The sequence below is a fragment of the Geotrypetes seraphini genome, chromosome 12 (genome assembly GCF_902459505.1).
Source record: "Geotrypetes seraphini chromosome 12, aGeoSer1.1, whole genome shotgun sequence".
Classification (NCBI taxonomy): domain Eukaryota; kingdom Metazoa; phylum Chordata; class Amphibia; order Gymnophiona; family Dermophiidae; genus Geotrypetes; species Geotrypetes seraphini.
The window spans coordinates 83,030,969-83,054,308 of NC_047095.1; the positions used below are offsets into that span (position 1 = coordinate 83,030,969).

At 43.1% G+C, this 23,340-nt stretch overlaps 1 protein-coding gene across 1 annotated transcript in view; it reads left to right on the forward strand.

Annotated features, from left to right (window-relative positions):
• Positions 1 to 849: 849 nt before the first annotated feature.
• The window catches only part of LAMC2 (laminin subunit gamma 2), a 98,097-nt gene continuing 75,606 nt past the window's right edge, over positions 850 to 23,340 (forward strand). The window contains exons 1-4 of the mRNA XM_033917177.1: positions 850 to 1,105; positions 17,676 to 17,864; positions 20,703 to 20,835; positions 21,122 to 21,226. Of these exons, the coding sequence (XP_033773068.1) occupies positions 1,027 to 1,105; positions 17,676 to 17,864; positions 20,703 to 20,835; positions 21,122 to 21,226 (506 nt within the window). The 5' untranslated portion in view covers positions 850 to 1,026. The remainder of the gene's footprint in view (positions 1,106 to 17,675; positions 17,865 to 20,702; positions 20,836 to 21,121; positions 21,227 to 23,340) is intronic.

The following is a 23,340-nucleotide window of genomic DNA, read 5'->3' on the forward strand; positions in this document are numbered from 1 at the left end:
AAGCTAATTGCTGTAGATGCTGAACCTCTTTATATAGGTTTTTTTAGACAAAGGTATATAGTCCTTCCTGTGACTAGAACAACCTTCTCTTTGGCTGGAGTCTACCACAGTGTGAATGTGTCCTTCCTCTGCTTGCTTCTCTGATCCTCCGTCCAACCATGATTTCACAAGTTCCTCCTTGTGAGTGGGTCCATCCTGTGTTTCTCCTTTCATCTTCTCTCTGACTACAATCTGGCGGGTTCCTCCTCCTTCATGCAGGTTAAATGGGGGTTAGGCTGAAACCAGCATTCCTCCTTCCGAGGGTCATCTGTGAGAATCTGTCTCTAAGAAGAAAAAAGCTCAGACCAATAACTCTATCCTCCTAGGGCTCCCAGAGAGTTGGCAATCCTAGCTTCTTGAAGCAAAAAATACCCAGGGACAAAATGTGTATGTGGTGGGGGGGGGGGGGGGGGGGGAGGTGGGGGGGGGAAATGTAGAGAGGCAAAACATCCTGGAATCAAAATGTGTGAGTGCAAACCATTCTGGGGGAGAAATGTAGGGGGTGAAACTTCCTATGGTCCCCAGGACTGGGTTAATAACTCCTGCCCTAGGGTAATGCCTCTAAATGGGTTTACTTTGCACATACCATAACAGGACTGAACCTCATTCTTATGCCAGGATGTGGTAGGTAAGATTTCTGTTATGCTCTCTCTTTATGTGCTGTAATGAATCTGTTTTCTCTGAGGTAACAGCTCTATCAGAAGTGTGTGTGTGTGTCTCTGCATGCCTATGTCTGTCTGCTGAGGGCAGGGCTCTTATTCACACAGGTGAGTCAAGTTGGTATAGAACTCCATTTCTTTTTGTCGTCAGTGAGTCAGGTGAAGGAATCGATAAAAGCCACCTTGACGGCAGGAGGAAGTGAGATGAGAGGCACAAAAGAAGCCAGCAGAGTTATACACGAACAGCTCCAGCAAAGATCCCGAGCTCTAGCCTTGACCTTTATAACTTTCCTTGCTGAGATTTGAGGAAAAGGTTGACTACAAAGAAATGGCCTGGTGCAGGCTGGCATTAACACTGAGCTACTGTTTCTGCATCTGCTTCATTGCTGTGAACTCCCAGAGGGAAGGTAAGACTGATATCCCTGACCTGCAGGAGTTAGGAAGAGACTAGGGATGGAGGAGGACTCCCAGAATTGGATCCTATCCTTTTTTTTTTTTTTTTTTTTTTAGCTTGAACTGCTTTTTCTACTCGGTATTGAACTAGAAATTTGTGGGGCAGATTCAAATACTGAAAATCAATATGATCTAAATCCTCAAAAGTTATTTTTTGTGCATGTAGGCAGACTTAAGTTTTAAAATTTAAGAATTATTTGGATTTACATTAACAGCTTTTACCCAGGCAAGATCCTAATGCACTTCATTGTTAATACTTCAGAAACCAACAATGATGCAACCACCTCTGGAGTGGAAAGGGTGATGAGCAGCATGATTTGGGCTGGTGAGGGACGTTTCAAAAGGAGAAAGAACAGAAGAAAATGTTCTTTCATCCTCCGAGGGAACTGAATTTGCAAATTGTAGATATTTGTAATCAGTAAGGTGGGGAAACAACCAGAGGTCCACTGAGTCAGTCTCTCAGCTCTCGACAGTAAGCCATCGGCAGGTGAACCCCACGCCCAATGTGCTCCTGGAGGCTATTCTGCAGCGCTGAAAGAAATCTCTTCTCAGTCCCAAGTAAGACCATCAGCTCAGCTGTTGAATTACGGTACTACCTTCCCTAGTGAATAGTGATAATATACCTACCGATATTTTTACCTCTAAAAATATGTTCAAATGACTTTTACATTGATTTAGTCTTGTAGCTGGTGATATCACCACTGAACATAAATCCTTTTCTTTGAAAGGGTGAAATCTCCTCCTCTTTAATCCTCTGGACTCTAGCCGGCACCTCAGGCGCCCTGCCTGTATCACTCTTGTTGGCCATGTGCTAGAAAAACGCAGATGTGTGCAGCTAAACCTCATATGATCGCAGTTGCTCAATCCCCTTGTGTCACTTTAGCACGACCAGGATGGATTTATGTTTTGTTTGTTTATTTAAAAAAAATGATAGACTGCCATTTTTGTGAATAGATCACAGCAGTTCACAATAAATAAAGAAAAAAAAATAATAAACCCATACTGTCATTGTCACTTTGTACGTCAGCACCAGATATTTATTTGTATATTGCTTTTATTATATTGTACATCGCTTAGTATATTAAATAAGCGATTAAATACAAATAAACTTGAATTTGATCCATAAAAAGGAAAGAATAGAAACTCCAATTAAAATAGTAAAGAACACATTCAAACCAGAACACAGAATAAACCAACAAACCAACAAACAGAATAAAAAGAGACACTAATACTTTGACAATTGTTAATTGTATCAATACCAGGCCCAGCTCACATCACCTGGATAGTAAGGGAATCGAAAGAAAGCTGGAAAAACTATGGACGCCTTTTACAAAGGTGTGCGCTAGTGGTTTTAGCGCGCGCTAGCCGCTACTGCCTCCTTTTAAGCAGGCGGTAGTTTTTTAACCAGCATGCGCTAATCTTGTGCGTGCGCCAAAAACGCTAGCGCACCTTCGTAAAAGGAGCCCTACGTCTTCCAGAGGATCTTAAATTTAGTACAGTAATTGACAGTTAAGATTTAGTGGCATAATCTTTGGGGTTGGGTTTTTTTTTTTTGGGGGGGGGAGTTCACACAAAGCAGTAATCTGTTTTAAGGAAGAACTTTGACCAGTTTCCCATTATCTGATTTTTTTTTTTTTTTTAAATCATAAACAAGAGGGACAAAATATTTGCTTTTACAAGGGGGTGCTGAAAAGTTCTCAGCCCAACCAACCAACATCCTAAATTCTGAGCATTATTTTGTCACTGTAGCTGAAAAGAGTGTTATCTTATTTCACTAACTGCCAATTTGCAGAAACAAAATTCTCTGTTTTGACATTGCTTCAGATCATTCTCCTCTTGGTTGGGCTGAGAACTTTTAAATGTCTTGTAAGGTAGTTCACTCTTTAGCAATATCCCTGGCTTCTTGTATGTTTGATTTTATTTTTCTATTAAATCAACTGTTCCTTTCTCCATTCTTCTGCTTTTGCCCTGTACATCCTTTCCTTCTTGATTAATATTCTCTCATGCTCTGACAGTTGTTGCATACCTATAGGTAGGGTCCATTTCCTTTTCCATAGCCAAAGGATATTAATGTTGCTCAAAAAAAAAATCCCAGCAGCGTGCTCCCTACTCTTCAGGAAGACAGGAAGCATTTCCCCTGTCTCCTTAGAATGAATGCCCCATGGCAGGCTCAGTTCACTGATTTTTTAAACTATAAGTGGAAAAAAAAAATCAAATCTATTCCACAATACGAGGGGCTGCTGAAAAGTTCTCAGCCCAACCACGAAGAGAATGACGTGGAGCCATGAAACGCATAAGTTATTCCACACTTTTCTCGACACTTTTCGTTTCAGTGATATGAAATGAAACTATGGGGGGTCCTTTTATCAAGCTGCGGTAGGGGTTTAACGCACGTAATATCGCACGTTAAACCGCCTGCTGCGCTGGACGCTAACGCCTGCATTGAGCAGGCGTTAGTTTTTTAGCCGGCCGCAGGAATTAGCGTGTGATGAGCGCGGCTTGGTAAAAGGACCCCTAAGTGTGTCAATATTGTACGTGAGGTTATATTCTGTGTGCTGAGGTGAGTGTAGATGCTAGCGCTTTTGTCAGAAATGAATAAATGCAAGATTGCAAATGGCTATATTTTCTTATTTGATTGTTCATGTGTGTGACAGGCTGTAGACCTGCGTTTGTGTGTATTATGTTGTTAAGACAGTGATTTTTGGATCTGACTAGTGTGTGCTATGGCTTAATTAATTACATAGTTTCCCCCATTCTGTGTCTGTGGGAAAGAGATTTGAAGAATTGCTATCTATAGCTTTTTTTTTTTTTTTTTTTAATGTGAGACTCTGGCAGTATGCTCTTAGTCTTCATGCAGGGTTGATGTAATGTGCAGATTCCGGCATTGAAATGCATGAAAACTGGCTCACATGGAGTGAAAAAAAAAAAAATCTCAATATAGATTAGAAACATAGAGTATGATGGCAGAAAAGGGCCGCGGCCCAACAAGTGTGCCCACTCAAGAACCCTCCCTCCTTCGAGAATCCATCGTTTAAGCATTCCTCTGGAGCGACCCCACCTGAGGAATGTATATTGATATGCACAAATTCTGAGATACTCAAATCCCTACAGATTGACGCACATTCACAGGCATACTGACAATGGTACATTTCTGAAATGCAATTGCCCCGAGTGTGTGGGTAATACTCCCTTCTCCCTCTAGGCTCTCTTCTATGCAGAAATCAGAAAGTCTATATAAGGAAAAGCTAGGTATTTTTCCCCTCAGACTTTGCCATGCTAGTCTAAGGTTATGTTTGGTGAGTAAGATGTAGGCGGGCTCGCTGTTGGCACGGTATCAGAGAATGCAGCTGTTCCTTTCTCTGGGCTACACCTTCTTAATGGCTGGAAAGCAAACAAATATAATCCTGCTCCACTCCAGGAAAAGGACCTGCCTTTTCAAATCAGTTTAGGCCCTTGGGTTAATTTCCCTGGAAGCACACCTTACCTGGGTGCACACCTTGCATGGGAACTCTTCCTTGCAGGCCGGGTGTGTTCTGACCCTGAGACTGTTGACAGTAAAATGAAACAGATGAATGAAAACCGCATCTACTTGGCGTCTGTCATCAGTGGTAGTCTCTCCCCAGCTCTTCTGCAGCAGCAGAGTAGATGATGGCAGACAAAGATCAATCAATCCATCCAATCTACCTATTTATTTATTTAAACATTTATATACCATATATTAACTATGCGGTTTACAAAATTACACACAAATCAACTTAAGCTCCATATACAGACGATTGCAGATCAGGTTTCAACAAAACTAACACAGGAAGGCATTAACAAACAGTTGCATTTTCAACATTTTTTTGAAATTCATCCTCCCACCTACCTAGTTATTCCTGTCCATGCTGCCAAGGATGCGTCCCAGTTGCTAACCATAAAGCTTGACCATTTGTAGATCGCTTCATATCCAAGTCAGTTTTGTTGTCATTTATTTTTTCCTTTTCTTTAAATTTACCCTCTGTGCACCTCCCCTCTTTCCTCACAGGTAAATTCAGCTATCCATAAATACCAGCAGGGCTGTTATTCAAACATTCAGTCTCTCAGGTCTCTATGACCACCAACTGGTCCCACCGCTCCAGTCAACCCAATGAGAGCATAGCTTGCCAGACAGACTCGGCTACGAGTGTCTGCATTTTCACCAAAGGGGGTGGTTTACTGTTAAAACAGATTATTCAAGATTCAATTTATTTTTGATTTACCATCTATCATAATTGCAGCTAAGCTGTTAACAAATGTAAAATAAAAATTAGAAAGTAAACAGATAAGAGAGGAAATGACCATTTATTTGATGAAAAGGAGGAGAGAGAGAGAGAGAGAAAGTGTGACCTGCATGCTATCACCAGAGGTTCAGAGCTGCTAATCAGGGTCTATACGTTTTCTCATAAAGCTGTGATTTTTAACTGAATTTTATATTTCAAAAGCCATATTTTTTATGCCTAAATAGAGGGGAATATTGTTCTAGAGCAGTGTTCTTCAACCACCGGCCCATGGACCGGTGTCGGTCCAAAGAAATTTCCTGCCAGTCCACAGGGCCAGCATGTGTATCCGGCCCAAAACAGTGTTCTTCAACCGCCGGTCCACGGTGCGATCGATGCAGCGTTATCTTCGAGCCAGCTCCCTCTTCTTCACTGATTCAGTGCACAAAGCCACGGGCAGTGGCTCCTACGCGCATCCTGTGCCTGAACCGGAAGCCTTCTCTCTGACGTTGCAACGTCAGAGGGAAGGCTTCCAGATGAGGCACAGGACACGCAAGGAGCCGTTGCCCGCAGCTTTGTGCACTGCATCAGTGAGGAAGAGGGAGCTGGCCTGAAGATAATACCTGAGGCGGCATAAAATGGCCAGGCGGAAGCAGGCCAGAAGGTAAGGCATAGCATGGAGGGAGGGAGACAACAAAGGTAGGGGGGAATGATTTTATTTTTGAATTTAGTGATTGAATTATGTCAATTTTGAGAATTTACATCTGCTCTCAAGTGTGCTTTGTGTAGTTTAATTTTGTGGTTAATCATTATGTGTTGTTAATAAGATTATATTGTGTATCTGTGAAAAATGAATGGAAAAAATAGTGTTACAATTAGTACTCTTAGGGGGACGGGGTCTGGGGTGGAGATTGGGTAGAGATGGGCGAGGTCTGGCCCCGACTTAGCCCATTGTTTTTCAACCGCTGGTCCACAGAATAATTATTTTATTTCTGCTGGTCCATAGGTGTAAAAAGATTGAAAAACAGTGTTCTTGAGGGTGGGGTCCACCACTCTATCAATGCATTCCTAATATGGTCATAACAGAATTCAAAAGGGCCTGGGATAGGCACGTGGGATCTCTCGGAGAGAGAAAGAGCTAATGGTTACTGCAGGATGAGTAGACTAGATGGGCCATTTGGCCTTTATCTAACATCATTAGTGTTTAGCTAGAGATCCCATTTTATGCAATAGTTACTACTTCTTATTTTGATTTCAGAAAACTGCTAAAGACCCATCTGTTTGATAGGTTGATGCCTTAATACGTTCCGTGTTTTTACTTAAAATCTCCTGTTATAATTGATCCATTCCAATTTTATTTGCTTATTTTATCTCTTATGTTATTCCTATTCACACTGTATGTATTAATTGTCCTTGTTGTAAACCGCTTTGAAATTTTTGGTATAGCGGTATATAAAAAATAAATTATTATTATTATTAATAACCTGGGTTAACAGTAAAATAGCCTATCTTAACAGTAGCCCTCATTGATAACTTACTCCCCCCCACCCCAAGTGTTTTAATAATTATTTTATTAGCACCCAGCCTGATAGACCTAAGTGTTGCTATATTGGGAAAGACCAAAAGTCCATTAAGCCAAGTGGCCTGTTTTGAACAGTGGCCAATATAGGTCACAAATACCTGTCAAGATCCCTAGTTGTGTCCTAGCTGCATAAGTGTCTGGCTTTCCCTTAGAACTTCTAGTTTGTTATTTTAGAAGGGTTATCTGATAAGGTTTGCCTCTTTGTAGATGATACCAAAATTTGTAATAGGGCAAGTTTCAAGTTTTATTGTGGTTTGATGAATCGCTTTTCTAATTTACTAAGCGAAATACAACTTTAATAAAAAGTATAGGCATGCGATTAAATATACCCCCATGGTGTGGATAACATGAGGGATCTAGCAAAGCTCGAAAATGGTCTTGAATTTGGCAGCTAATATTTAATGCTACAAAATGCATTTAGGCTGCAAAAACCTGAAAGAGAAGTACAGTATACATGTACTGTAGAGAATGAATTACTTCTGAGCATGTTAAAAGAGCAGGACCTGGGGGGGGGGGGGGGGGGGGGGTGATCATACCTAGGGTTACCAGAGCTGGAGACGGGACTGGGAAGGACTAGAGGAAGAATGGGGTGGGATTATGTGTCCAGGATTTTCTTTTTCAAAATATGGTAACTGTTTGTGGTATGGCGGTATATAAAAATAAAGTTATTATTATCATTAATCATACCTGATGATCTTATGGTGGCCAAACATGGTCAAAAAGTGTTGACAAAAGCTAGAAGGTTGCCTGGGTGTGAAGAAAGAGGAATGGCCAGCAGGAAGAAAGGAGGCGATAGTACCTAAATTTGTCTTTGGGACCACACCTTCAAACAAGCAAGATGAACCATTTCAAAGGGTGGCTACAAAATGTTCGGGACAGACTTAAAGATTCCAGTAAAGGGGAGGGACGGTCTTCCTAAGGGCTTGGCACACATCCTCTTCTCTGCCCCCCTCTCCGCTCCTCTCCTTGCCTTCCCCCATACCTTTTTTACTTCCCCGGCGTGAGGCTGCTGCCCGCATCGGCAATCTCTCTGATGTCACTTCCGGGACCCGCAGCTAGGAAGTGATGTCACAGGGCAGCCGGCCCTGACGTAGGCAAGCTGCTCATGCCGGAGAAGTTAAAAAGGTATGGGAAAAGGGAAGTGGGTGTGTGGGGGGGAGGAGCAGCACTCACCCTCACTATGCCATTGTGCATACTTTAGAAGAAACAGTTCTTCCTTGCAAATTTCCATTACTAATGAAAGAACTGTTGCTACTACACTTACATTTTGTATTGCCTGTGGAGTATTTGGTACTTTAGAAGAAAGGCAGGAGAGAGGAGATTATGACAGAGATATTTAAGTACCCCTGTGTTATAAATGCACAGGAGGAAAGCCCCTTTCAACTCAAAGGAAGCTCTGGAATGAGAGCATATAGGATGAAGTTTGATAGTGGATAGACTGAGGAGTAATTTAAGGAACTACTTCTGTAAAGAAAGGGAGGTGGAAGAGACAGACTGTATCTGAATTCAAGAAAGCAAAGAGCAAGCACAGAGGATCTCTGAGGGAGCTGAAGGGTTAGTAGATGGTATGGATGGGCAGACTGGATGGGCCATTATTTTCTCTGTTTCTAGTACCATACTTGCAGCCTGCCAGATATTCCAACTGCTAATTAATTTATTCATTATAGCCTACCAGACAGACACAGAGACATAAGCGTCTGTGTTTCTGCTAAGAATTCAAATTCTAGTTATTACCATACTTGCAGTGTTCCAGTCAGACCTAGCTATTAATGAATTTGTTTGCTATGTCTTCTGTTGGTTTTTGCAACCCAGGATCCTCTGTGCTTATCTCATGGCTTCTTGAAGTCTATTAAACTCTGTAGTTTGAAGCAGCAACACACAGAATACACTCTAAAAGAATATCTTCAAAAGAATGCTAGCGCCCAGCTGCAGTGTGAAAACAGCTGTTTGCTGGTATTCCAGTCCATTGTCAAATAAAACCCTGAAGAATTAAGACTCTGCACTTGACTGTGGTCCTAGTATATATTTTTTATATGGGGTTCAGTTGCAATTCCATCCTTAGCTTGTGCTGACTGGATGGTTGTGCAACTGTCTCCTGTGTATTTATTTCTCTGCATGTGCAAATATCCTTAGAGGACCTCAGCCCAGAGTCTGGCTACAGAGTTGCAGGAATGCCCTGGGTGGGCCTCATTTTGGAGTCTGAGGAGGGGATTGTAGATGTGCCGAATGCTTGGAACAGCAGCCTTAGAAATACATCCATGTGCTGCTCAGCTCAGAGCTCAAAATATTCCCAGGGAGGACCATCTGCTAGGAGAGGCTGGAATTATCATCATGGCTGTGCTACTAGGCCCACACCTCGGGTGCAAAGAATGCAAGGTGAGGGTGGGGGAGAGGGTGAGTGAAATCAGGATAAGGTTGGAAAAGAGATGATGTATGTTTAATTTTGTGGGATCTTGTCAGTTGCTTGGAATTTAATTGTCATGTCTAAACCTGATAATAGGTGTTGGCTGTGAGTCAAATGTTGCACAGTGCTGATTCCTAAAGCTTTGTCAGGCTTCCACTGGTTAGAGATGATTTCCAACCAGACTGTTATTTTCAGGCTGATGCTCAGTGCTCCTGTGCTGTTGCTTACAGTGCAAGATAACTTATTTTTCTGTGCTGTTCCAGTTATGGGCTTTCCAAGGAAGTCTAAGGAGTAGTTTGGTAATAGGAATGATTAAGAAGGGGATCACGAATAGAGAATGACACGGGGAAAAAATCTGACCCCCATCACTGCCCCGTCACCAGGCCACTGTCCCCTTCACCGCCCCGTCCCCACAGTCCCCTTCACCGCCCCATCTCCGAACCCGCCGTCCCCTTCACTGCCCCGTCCCAGCAGCATCCACCCTTCTCTCTCACCACCTCACTGCCCTTCAGCGGTCCGAGAATCTCCCTCCCTCCCCCTTACCTTCGTGGCGTAAAGAAACTTAAGGGAGGGAAGGTGTGTGATCACTGACTGCGCACGGCCCCTTCCCTCCCTCCGGCCAAATCTCTCTCCCTCCCCCTTATCTTCGCGGCGCTTTAGAAAAGAAACTGATGCTGGCGAAGCCTGCCTGTGCCGCCCTGCAGTCGCGTGAAAAACAGAGCAAAGTTCAACAAAATCTATCTCCCCTCCCTTTCACAAATATCCCCTTCACCACTGTGAAAACTGAACAAACCAAATTACTAGAGAATGCTACATAGAAAAATCAAGCTAACAGAATACTTTAGTCACACATGGCAAGAATAATGTTAGGGGAGTGCAACTAGGGCAACTGCCCCCTGGTCAGAGAGAGAGCCCTAAGCCAGCTGGAAGCTAAAGAAGCACAGCCTGGGCTTTGCGGTCCCCAGTTATGTCTAATACCAGCTCTAGCAGGATACATATTTCAAATCTGAAATATTCTAATCACAAAATATAAAATAAATTTTTTTTCTTTTTGTTGTCTGGTAATTTTATTCTTCAAATCACATTGGTCTCAGGCTTTGGTTTTAGATTCCTTCTGTCTTCATCGTGGCATAGCTGGCTCCTGAAGGTAAAATAGGTGCAAGAGGAGCTGGGAAGAAGATGCCAAGTCTGACACGGGCGCAATTTTTTTTATCACAGGAGTAAGACTTTGCACCGCTCCCACGGGGCGGAAAAAGATCTTGTCCCCATTTCTACGGTAAACCAGTTGCAAATATCTCCATTCCTAAAGATATACTGTGGTGACCCACGGTTTACCACGGTAAACGGTCCCCGTGTCATTCTCTAATCACGAACAGATCTAAAAAGGTTATCATGCCATTATACCAGGCTATGGTACACCCCCCACCTGGAATACTGCGTCCAACACTGGTGGCCGTACATGAAAAAGGACATAGTAATACTCAAAAGGGTCCAAAGAAGAGCGACAAAAATGGTTAAGGGGCTGGGGGAGTTGCCGTACAACGAGAGACCAGAGAAATGGCCTCTTCTCCCTTGAAAAGAGAAGACTGAGAGGGGACATGATCGAAACATTCAAGATATTGAAGGGAATTGACTTAGTAGAGACAGAGAGATTGTTCACACTCTCCAAGTGAAGAGAACGAGAGGGCACTTGCTAAAGTTAGAAGGGAAAAGATTCCGTACAAACGTAAGGAAATTCTTTTTCTTTACCCAGAAAGTGATGGAGTTCTGGAACGCTGTCCCAGAGGCTGTAATAGGGGGAAAACACCCTTCAGGGATTCAAGACAAGGTTGGATAAGTTCCTACTGGAACAGAACATAAGCAAGAAAGGCTAGACTCAAATAGGGTACTGGTCTTTGACCTGGGGGCCGCCGCGTGAGCGGACTGCTGGGCACGATGAACCACTGGTCTGACCCAGCAGCGGCAAATCTTATGTTCTTAGTTCAGTGGATGCACAGGAGTGCAGCGCAGGAACAGCACAGAAAAATAACTTCCTAATGCTCAACAAATAATATGTGCGCTGTTAGTGTTGAACATTGCAAAGTTATTTTTCTGTAAGGGAGAGGAATGTGCCTAGCAAGTGCCCACAAGAGCTGTGTGAGAGGAAGCGGCAGTGGTCTCCTGTATGCAAGCCGTATGCAAGGCAAGGAAAAATAGTCACTTTGAAATAACTCCCACATTCCATATCATGGCAGTCTATTACAGAGCATAAGAAAGAAAGCAAAAAAAATAAGCTATACCTTGGACCCAGGAACATAATGTCTGAGCATGTGTGTGGGAGTGAGGGATGCACTTCAGCACAGAAGAGAGGAAGGGGCCCCAGCTTGACAGGGGTGAATACATTTGAGAAAACTGGTTTGAGCCCTGATGTGGTGATCTATGTATATTATTTAAAAGGCAATTCTATAACTATGCACCTATAATTTATGCATGCCTTAAGTATAGGGTTACCAGATTTTACGATTGTACAATCCAGACACATGGCCCCATCCCCAGGCCCGCCCAGTTCCACCCAGCCCCGCCCCCAAACCTCTTCTCCTCGAGCTCGGAGCCGCGTTTGGAGGGCATGCGTGTGACGTCACCATATTGCATCTGCACATGTGCGGATGCCCTCCAGATGCGGTCCCCCCAGTTCAAAGCTTTTCAAACCCCGAACACCTGAACAGTTGTCTAAAAAGAGGGCATGTCCGGGTAAATCTGAACGTCTGGTAAGTGTACATAAATTCCAAGATAATTGGCACTTACGTGCATTGGCATACTACACATTCTATAAAATAACTCATAAGTGCGTTAGCATGTAGCTGCAAGGGAGTGTACGTGTGGGCAGTGCCTAGGTGGGACATGAGCATGTCTTCTACCCTAACACACACATGTAACTTCTAGATAGCTCTTAGCTGTATTTACTCATATCTAGCTTAAGTGAGTGTGCCTAGCATTGTGTACACATCTTAGGCTACTATTAGAGAATGACAGGGGGACAAATTTTTCTCCGTCCCCGCCAGGACTCATTTTCCTGTCCCGTGAGTTATTTTCCTGTCCCTGCCCCATTCCTGCAAGCTCTATCCTCATCTGCACAAGCCTCAAGCACTTTGAAATCATGTGTTCGAACCTTGTACAGTTAAGACAGAGCTTACAAGAATGTGACAGGGGGCAGCGACAAAACCCGCGGGGACGGGATGGGGAAATTGAGTTCTTGCGAGGACGGTGAAAAATTTGTCCTCGTGTCATTTTCTAGCTAATATTCTAAAAAGGCATCTATGTGTACATAGCCATTATAGATTTGTCGCTCAGCACTTCCCATAGTGGTGCCAAACATGTGGCACTCAATTACAGAATTGCCTCCTTAGTACTCATATGGCGAACTTCCCTACTTTTGAAAGAAATATATCTTGCAGTACTAATATATTCCCTATTGGGAGCCTGAGATTGGAAAACAGAAGCTGGGCTGCTACAAATTCCTACATAGGAACCACACTTTAGCACAGTGGTCTTCATCCCAGTCCTTGAGAGCTGCTAACAGGTCAGGTTTTCGGGATCTCTAATGAATATGTATGGGAGAGATTTGCATGCCTACTACCTTCATTGTATGCAAACCTCTTTCATCCTGAGAACCTGACCCCTTGGTGACCCTTGAAGATTGGGAATAAATACCACTGCATTAGCAGAATTCCTCACTTTGTTTTAAAAACAAGAGGAGGGCTGTGGTGCTGCATTAAGGCACATTGATATTGTGATGTCTTGTTCTTTATGTTTATAGATACAGTAGACTCTCTGTTAATCGGAACTTAATTAACTAGAACTCTCAAGAAACTAGAAAAAAACAGTCTAAGAAATACTGTAATACTTTAAATAAAAATAAAATCAATTTCTGGCCGAAATGTAAGTGTAAACTTGGCAAGTCACACCAGAGTACGCCCATGCTTTGCCTACCATATGTCCGGTAGTTTGTCTGGAACAGTTTATGGTATGGCATAGTATGGGATATATAAGTTAGACCTATTTTTAATAGTAACTCTCAAGCAACCAGAAACGACATTTATCCGGCATCTATCAATACCTATGGGTGCCGGTTAACTGAGAGTCTATTGTAAATGTTTATTATGTATGTTCTTTTTATTGTGAACCGCATAAATTGTATGTAGAATAAAAATTTTTTTAATAAAAATGATCCTTACCACAAATTAGAAATAGAAACAGACAGATGAAGACTGGAAATCCCAAGAAGCCAAACTCTGCATGTGGAGTAACACTGGAAACATAACATAAGAACATAAGAAATGCCTCCGCTGGGTCAGACCTGAGGTCCATCGCGCCCAGCAGTCCGCTCACGCGGCGGCCCATCAGGTCCAGGACCTGTGCAGTAATCTTTTATCTATACCCCTCTATCCCCTTTTCCAGCAGGAAATTGTCCAATCCTTTCTTAAACCCCAGTACCGTTCGCTGCCCTATAACGTCCTCTGGAAGCGCATTCCAGGTGTCCACCACACGTTGGGTAAAGAAGAACTTCCTAGCATTCGTTTTGAATCTGTCCCCTTTCAACTTTTCCGAATGCCCTCTTGTTTTTTTATGTTCTGAAAGTTTGAAAAATCTGTCCCTCTCTACTCTCTCTATGCCCTTCATGATCTTGTAAGTCTCTATCATATCCCCTCTAAGTCTTCTCTTCTCCAGGGAAAAGAGACCCAGTTTCTCCAATCTCTCAGCGTATGAAAGGCTTTCCATCCCCTTAATCAGTCGTGTCGCTCTCCTCTGAACTCTCTCGAGTAACACCATATCCTTCTTAAGGTATGGTGACCAATACTGGACGCAGTACTCATAGAAACAGAAATGTATTTGCTAATGTACTATGCAAAATACAGAGATAAGAGCATAAGAATAGCTTTACTGGGTCAGACCAATGGTCCATCAAGCCCAGTAGCCTGTTCTCACGGTGGCTAATCCAGGTCACTAGTACTTGGCCAAAACCCAAAGAGTAGCAACATTCATGCTACCGATCCAGGACAAGCAGTGGCTTCCCCCATGTCTTTCTCAATAACAGACTATGGACTTTTCCTCCAGGAAATTGTAAAAACCTTTCTTAAAACTAGCTACACTATCCGCTTTTACCACAACCTCTGGAAACGTGTACCAGAGCTTAACTATTCTCTGAGTGAAAAAAATATTTATTTCTATTGGTTTTAAAAGTATTTCCATGGCTTGGCGCCCATCTCACCTTATCTTTTCATCTCTTATTTATCTTCTATTCTTTCTTGTAGCTTCTGTGTCCTTCCTGTACTCCCGGGGGGGAGGGGGGTGTTGGTCTGCTGGTTGTTGTGTGATTGTTGTTTTGGTCGGGGTGGGTGGGTTGAGGTATGTGGGGTGTGTGGAGGTGTTTGCTGGGGGTTTAAAATGCCAAAATGAATGGTGGGTTGATATGGCTTTGCATTGGCGGCCTGACCTTTCAGCTTTGTTGACGAGTGGTGGTTCACTACTAGACTCTTACATTTTATGGTTGATACTTTCCTCCTTGCTAATTCTGGTCTTGTTAGCATTGCCTTTTCTATTGTTGCCTTGAAGCCTGTTGATTGTGCACTATAATGTAAGTTCCATCGACCATTTTCAATAAACATATATTTAAAATAAAATAAAAGTATTTCCCTGCAGTTTCATCGAGTGCCCCCTAGTCGTTGTAATTGTTGACAGAGTGAAAAATCGATCCACTTGTAATACTCCACTCAGGATTTTGTAGACTTCAATCATATCTCCCTTCAGCCTTCTCTTTTCCAAGCTGAAGAGCCCAAACCTTTTTAGTCTTTCCTCATACGATAGAAGTTCCAGCCCCTTTATCATATTGGTCGCTCTTCTTTGACCCTTTTTTAGTGTCGCTATACCTTTCTTGAGATAAGGAGACCAGAACTGAATGCAGTACTACAGGTGAGGTCGCATCATGAAGCGATACAGAGGCATTTAGTCTTGTTAACCACCCCTTTTAAAAATAATTCCTAGCATCGTGTTTTTTTTTTTGGTCGTCGCCACACATTGGGGAAAAGTTTCATCGTATTGTCTACAATGACACCCAAATCCCTTTCTTGGGCACTAACCCCCAAGGTGGATCCTAGCATCCAGAAAGTGTGATTTGGTTTATTCTTCCCAATATGCCTCACTTTGCATTTGTCCACATTAAATTTCATCTGCCACTTGGGCGCCCAGTCTTCCAATTTCCTAAGGTCTACCTGCAATGTTTCACAATCCGCCTGAACAGTTTAATGTCATCTGCAAATTTAATCACCTTACTTGTCATTCCAATTTCTAGATCGTTATTTAAATAGCACCGGTCCCAGTACAGATCCCTGCAGCACTCTACTGTTTACTCCCCTCTGTTGAAAAAAATGACCATTTAATCCTACCCTCTGTTTTCTATATCCATTTAAAAAAATAAATAAATAAAAATGGTCAGACAGTGTAATGTTGCACCAAATTAAATCAATTTCCAGATGTTTTAGCCCTAATCACTGAATTTTGGTCAAATGTATTCAATGGTTTCCAACAGACAGATGAATGTTGTAATAGTGCACTGTTGGTAGTAAGTGCTGTCAGTCCAGCAAAACCCTTTCAAAAAGATACAAGCACCGAGAGACAAATAGGAGGAAGACTTGAGAGAGGGGGCATTTTTGAAAGGACGTCCAGGTCAGAATGGAGACATCTAGCTCATAATGTCCAAAACTTTCATCCATCTTACATATATTTTTCCAACAGGAAATACATCAGGATTTCTGTTTAAAAAATATGTGAGATGGATGTTTGCATGCTGAGGAAGTCCAGCATGAACAGCCATTTTACAAACTGGAAGTCCAATATATGAACAGCAAAAAGCAAACAAACCAGGGACAAAGATGTTTGGCAGCATTCTTAGAAGAATGGCCACTCAAACATCCTTCAGAGTAGAGGGGCAGCCTAGTGGTTAGTGGAGAGGTCCAGGGGTGGGGGTGGGGGGTTCGGTCCCATTTTGAGGAAAAAATAAATGGTCACGTTAGGCATGCCTTAATCCCTCTAATGGTCAGCTGCTCAATCAGAGCACTTTTATGTACCCTGGACATCAGTGAAACGGGACTAATTTAGGACATTCTTCTTTAGACTTGAACATTTCTTCCTGTTAGGTAATTGTCATTCGACGTCCTGATTTTGGACCCTCCTTAGTCTGCCCCAAAACACATCTACAACGTGCCCTTTTGCTATTTGGATGTACTGCAGTGTTGGATGTCCCTTTTATGTCTTTGAAAATTTGGGATTTGGAAGTTTCAAGCACCTGGACATCCATTTGGACATTTTGGGGTATCCATATTAGGGTTACCAGACGTCCGGATTTCCCCGGTCATATCCTTTTGAGGAAATGTCCTTGGATCCAGATGGCTTTTCAACACCAGACACTTTGTCCGGGTAGGGAGGAAGTCCGCACATGCGCGGCTATCATGCGATGACATCACATGCACATGCGTGTGACATCATCACGTAGCATCTGCGCATGCGTGGACTTCCTCTCTGCCCGACAAGAGCAGCCAGCGGGGTGCAGGGCTAGGGTGGACTTGGGGGCGGGATTAGGGCGGGGGTGGGGGTAACTAGGCAGGGCAAGGGTGTCTGGATTTTCTGAAAGGAAAATCTGGCAGCCCTAATCCATATGCTTCAAAATTAAGCTGTACGGTCTTATAACATCAAATATGATCCACATTCTATCTAAGAGAAAGTTGTGTATGTCCAGAATCACTCGAGGGCTGCCTGTTTAGAGGGGGGCAAGAGGTTCTTTGTTTATTCATTGATAATGGATAGCGAGACATAGTGAGGGTGGGAGGCACCCAGAGTGTTGGTGCCCCCCTCGTCCTCTTCTCCGCTCCCTCCCCCCGCCATACCTGTTTAGTTTCTCCAGTGCAAGCAGCATCTCCAACTTGCTAAATGTGCCGGTGTTGGCTCTCCTGACGTTACTTCCTAGTTGCGGGACCCATAAGTAGCATCAGAGGGGAGCACCGAGGCCGGAGTGAGCATCAGGTTGGAGCTGCTGCTCGCACCGGCAAAGAGCTAGAGGTACATTGGGGAGGAAGTGAAGGCACGTGTGTGATGGGGGGGGGAGTGGAGAGGCAGAGAAGGACTGGTGCTCCTACCAAGACCAGCCCCCCCCACCTTACTACGACACTGGTGGGAAGTGCTCGTTGTGTTCTTTACAGGTTTTACATCTTTTAGTTCAGACGTTCCTTTTGCACCTGATCTCCTCCTTTTTTTCCTCTTTATCCTAGAATGTTATTGCAATGGGAAGGCCACAACGTGCACCTATGACGAGACGCTGAAGGTCCTGTTAAAGAATGGATTCCGCTGTGTCAACTGCCAGGACAACACTGATGGGGTGCACTGCGAGAGATGCAAGGAAGGGTACTACCACCTGCGGGATGGCGATCACTGTCTACCCTGCAATTGCAGCCCCCAAGGTATGGGCCACTGCTAACAAGGAACTGGAACAGAAACTGATTAGGCTAGGAAAGGGGAAATAATGTCACACTATTTCTAGGATGTTACAAATTTTTTATCTATATGACAAGAAGTGTCCGAACTGTCATCTTGGCTTGCCTAATCAGAGCCACACTGCCAAGTCATAGCTGACATGAATGTGGCCTCCTCCTGCTTGCTGGAGGTCGAAGAAATATTCTAATGCCAACTCCAAGGTGGCAGGGTTCCTGCGGTAGGGCAGAGTTTTCTTTAAGGGCACTGATTCTGAGCATTGGGAGGGAATAATTAAGCAGCTCATTTGACTGTATTTATGTGCTGTTCGCACTGATCATCAGCGCCCATGCTGCTCCCCGCACTCATGGCTTTTGAACCTGTGTGCAGTTTAATGCCGGCACTAGTCTGGCACTAATTGCCTCTAGTGCTGACATTAGGTTCTGAGCATTGGCCTGTTAGAGCATTACCCCTCAACCCAGTCTTTGAGACACACTCAGCTAATCAAGTTTTCAGGATATCCACAAAGCATATGAATGAGGGAGGTCTTCATGCACTGTATCCTTGGTATGTAACTCTATCTCATGCATATGCATTATGGACATCCTGAAAACCCAACTGGCTGGGTGTGTCCTGAGGAAAGGATTGAGAACCACTGCTTTAGAAATTTGAAACATCACTGAAAATCCATGACAAATGGGTAAGCATTGAATAGCTACAACTCACCAGAAGTTTACCTCCTCACCAAAATCAATGAGCGTAATTTGTAAATGGATCCAGACAGTTAACCAGAGAGAGAGAGAGAGAGCTAAATGCATTTGAATTTACTAGGTGACCTATTCTGCCACCGACCAAGTCATGCAAACATTTGCGCTTGCAAATTAATTGATCTTTAGTCCAGCATGTCAATAATAAGGTCATGAAAATGTTATCAAAAATAGCATTGTGCATCTGCTAAACGAAGCAAAACATTTTACTCTTCTGTCCTTTATTTTTGCTTTTCTCATCTGGTCCTATAAATAAAACTTTTTTGTGGTTTTTCTCTCTAAATATTGCAAATATAAATTGTCCCTACCTTAATTCTTTGGGACTTTTGATTTTTCCACTTGTAACAATTATCCTTAAATATTTGACATGTTCTTTTACTTATATAAAAGGAAACTGTTCCTTAGGGCATTGCTGTTCACCATCTGGCAAATTATTTAGCGCTTCCCAGTTAAACATGTTAATCTTCAATCCAGAGCATTCGCTATATAAAGTTCCCTGATCCGTATTGATAGAGTGTTGTGATATAACATCGGCAAAAAGTTGCCATTACTGCCAAGGGCTCCATCTTCAAGGCAAAAAGGAGAGGTGAAAGAGGACACCCTTTTTGTTGTCTCTTTCCAATGAAGAGATCTTAGGAGATCCTCCATTGACTTCAGCACAAGCGGAAGGGGAACTATACATTGCTTTCAAGAAATTGCCACACAATTCCATTTTGAGAAAAAAGAACGTTTCAATTCACCCTGTGAAGAAAAGCAATAGAAAGAGGAATTGCTGGATATGCATTTATGTTGAGAGAGCCATTGTGTATATCCATGTAGTACAGTTAGTTATTTTTTGATATACACTTCTCCTTCTGTATTCGCTGTGATAGGGGATTAACAGAACCGCAAATACAGAAAAATCTCAAATAACTTTTTCGTATGTTGTTCACTGTTTTCTATTAAAAACCATCATGAATATAGTGAAACCGCAAATAACATGGTGGGAGACCTGGGTTGTTCCTGAAGGAGAGGCAAAACGGGGTGAAGAAAGTGCTGGGAATCAGTGATTTTCTCTGTAAACGCTTGGAATCAGCGATTTCTCTGTGCAAGCTGATGTAATTTGGGGGGAGGAGCCAGCAAGCTAAAAACCGCGAATAAGGAGGGAGAAGTGTACCGCACTTTATTGACAAAAAAAGTCAAATCAAAGCGGTTTACATAATATAAAAACAACGGGAATAATTAAAAATCAAAACAAACAGAGAATAAACAGAGACAGGTTAACAAAGACTTGATACAGATAGGCAGTGAGGGTAGGATAGTTTGCAAAGTCTTAAGGTAAAAACAAATAGGAATGGAACAAAAAGGAAGGTATATTAAGGTTGGATATCAAGAGCCAAGTCAGATGACCTTAAGGTAGAAAAGATTATCAGGAATCGGGATCAAATGCCATCTTGAAGTAGTAAGCTTTAATATGAGACTTAAATGCCTGAAAGGATTTTTCAGAATGTAGATAAAGCGGAAGAGAATTCCAGAGTGTAGATACCATTACAGAAAAACTAGACTTTCTGTGTCCAGAAACATCTGTAGTAAGGATGGAATGGACAATAAATGCTGGTTAGAGGAACAAAGATTCCTCTGAGGAGAATAAAGAGTCAAATGACTTTACACAAATAAGGGAAGACCAAAAGTCAAAATGTGGTAGCAGTGATGTTCTTCATTGTTGCAATGTCCTCTCAGGCTCTCTTACTATCAAGGCAGATGATATTGAGGGTAGGGTGGAGGGGACAACCAGGTCACTTGTCATGGGCTTCCATGTTACAAGATCCCCAAACTGAAGAAGATACAACCTTCCAGTAGGTTTTTAGAACCATGTCTCAAGTTTTTACACTAAACTCCAGTATGTCTAACACTGGCCCTCCTCTGTACACACTGCTCTCTCTTGTAGTAGCACTCTTCTTGATGTAGTTGTTCTCAAGCTCTCAGCACATGGGTCTCTCTCTCTTTCTTGCAGTGGCTTCTCATGCTTTCAACACACAGTGCCATCTCCCTTGTAGTGACGCTCTTGTTTTGCCTTCTCAGGCTCCCTCAGCATTCAGTGTGATAAGTATGGCCGCTGCCGCTGTAAACCAGGTGTGATGGGTGAGAAGTGTAACCAATGCCAGCATGGATCCCATTATCTAACAGAGGCTGGGTGCATAGACTACCGAATGCTGTAAGTATATAGTGTGCTGTTAGATGCTGGGTTTAGTCTGGACGTGGAGTGACTTGGGCTGTGGAATATTCTTAGTGGCATTGGGTAATAAAGATAAGAGATTGTGAAATTTGGAGAGAGGAGGGGGAGAGAAAGAGGCAGGTAATTGCAGAAGATTTGTTGAGTTGCTGTGTACAGATTTAGAGGGAGAATGGCTTTGTGTGTTCCTGCAGACTAAGCATATCTGGGATTATTTCACATGGCTAAACATATCAATAATTTAGAGGTTCATGTATGTCTTTTTCAGGAGTTCAAAATGTGACTGTGACCCAGCTGGCAGTGCCAGCCGTTGTGACCCTGTAACAGGCCATTGTATTTGTAAAGCTTCAGTCTCTGGTGCTCGATGTGACAGGTATGTAAGTTAGGGCTTGGTAAATTGCTTTTAACCATGAAATCTTGGCTTTATCTGATCATAATTTTGTTGATTTTAATTGTTTTTTTAAATAAGATTTCTGAGGCTTCTCTCATCTGTGTGTCTGGACTGGATTGCAAGCCAAACTGAGAAGAGGCTGTCTCTCATGCATGTCTATATGTCTAGAAACAGTATACGAATAAGTGATAATAGCAGCAGTGGTACAGTTGCTTTACAGTAGATTAGGTTCAGAGCCTATCCAAACTGGAGGCGATTCAGGGATTTTCTATTCTTTCTAAATTATTCAGATTACAATACAGATCTTCTGACTCAATATTGCTGGAATTGTATTTAAAACTCCAAGATCCATTACAGTGAAATTTGAGTTCATCACATCTTGACTAACACTGTTTGACCTTGGTAGGTCATAGCTGTCCTATAATCTTTGATTTTGGGTGTAGTTAATTACAGAGAATGGGCCCAAATAATACTTGGAATGAGAGGAAGAGGGCAGAGTTGTTACTGGCCAAGAAAATATTTTTTAAATATATTGCCTTTCTGTGGTATAACCAAAAGCAGAGACTGAATGAATTCTTTGCTTTGGTCTACGGAAGAAGATGTAAGAAAAATACCTGAACCGGAAATAATTTTCAAGAGGGATGAGGTGGAGGAATTGAAAGACATCCCAGTGAACCTGAAAGATATCCAACCTGATCAGCTTCTTTGACTGGGTAACGGGGAAGCTGGATATTGGGGAGTCCCTGGACATCGTGTACCTGGACTTTAGCAAAGCATTCGATAGCGTACCACACCGCAGGTTACTGAGCAAGATGAGTTCTATAGGATTAGGTAACACATTGACGAAATGGGTTGGGAGCTGGCTTGGAGGTAGGCTCCAAAGGGTGGTGGTGAACGGCACCCCCTCCGAAATGACGGAGGTGATTAGTGGAGTACCACAGGGCTCAGTCTTGGGCCCAATCCTATTCAACATCTTTATAAGAGACTTGGCAGAAGGGCTTCGAGGTAAAATAACATTATTCGCCGATGACGCCAAACTGAGTAATGTAGTGGGCAAATGCACAACAGACGAAGATTCAGTGCACGACAACATGATGCACGACCTACTCCTACTGGAGCGATGGTCTAGGACATGGCAACTCAACTTCAATGCCAAAAAATGCAAAGTTATGCACCTGGGCAGCCAGAATCCATGCAAGTCTTATACCCTTAATGGCGAGATCCTAGCAAAAACGGTAGCAGAACGAGACTTGGGGGTAATCGTCAGTGAGGACATGAAGTCTGCCAATCAAGTGGAGCAGGCTTCGTCCAAGGCAAGACAAATCATGGGCTGCATACGAAGGGGTTTCGTCAGTCGTAAGGCGGAAGTCATTATGCCATTGTATAGATCCATGGTGAGGCCCCACCTGGAATACTGTGTGCAATTCTGGAGGCCGCATTATCGCAAGGATGTGCTGAGACTGGAGTCGGTGCAAAGAATGGCCACCCGGATGGTCTCGGGACTCAAGGATCTACCATACGAAAAACGGCTTGACAAATTACAGCTATACTCGCTCGAGGAGCGCAGAGAGAGGGGGGACATGATCGAGACGTTCAAGTATCTTACGGGCCGCATCGAGGCAGAGGAAGATATCTTCTTTTTCAAGGGTCCCACAACAACAAGAGGGCATCCGTTGAAAATCAGGGGCGGGAAACTACGAGGTGACACCAGGAAACTCTTTTTCACTGAAAGAGTGGTTGATCGCTGGAATAGTCTTCCACTACAGGTGATTGAGGCCAGCAGCGTGCCTGATTTTAAGGCCAAATGGGATCGGCACATGGGATCTATTCACAGGGCAAAGGTAGGGGAGGGACATTAAGGTGGGCAGACTAGATGGGCCGTGGGCCCTTATCTGCCGTCTATTTCTATGTTTCTATGTAAGCCAAATTGACAACTTAAAGAGTGATAAATCACCTGGACCGGCTGATATAAATCCCAGGGTACTGAAAGAACTCGAATGTGAAATTGCTGATCTGCTGTTAGTGATCTGTAACCTGTCATTAAAATCGTCTATAGTACTTGAAGATTGGAGGGTGGCCAATGTTACACCAATTTT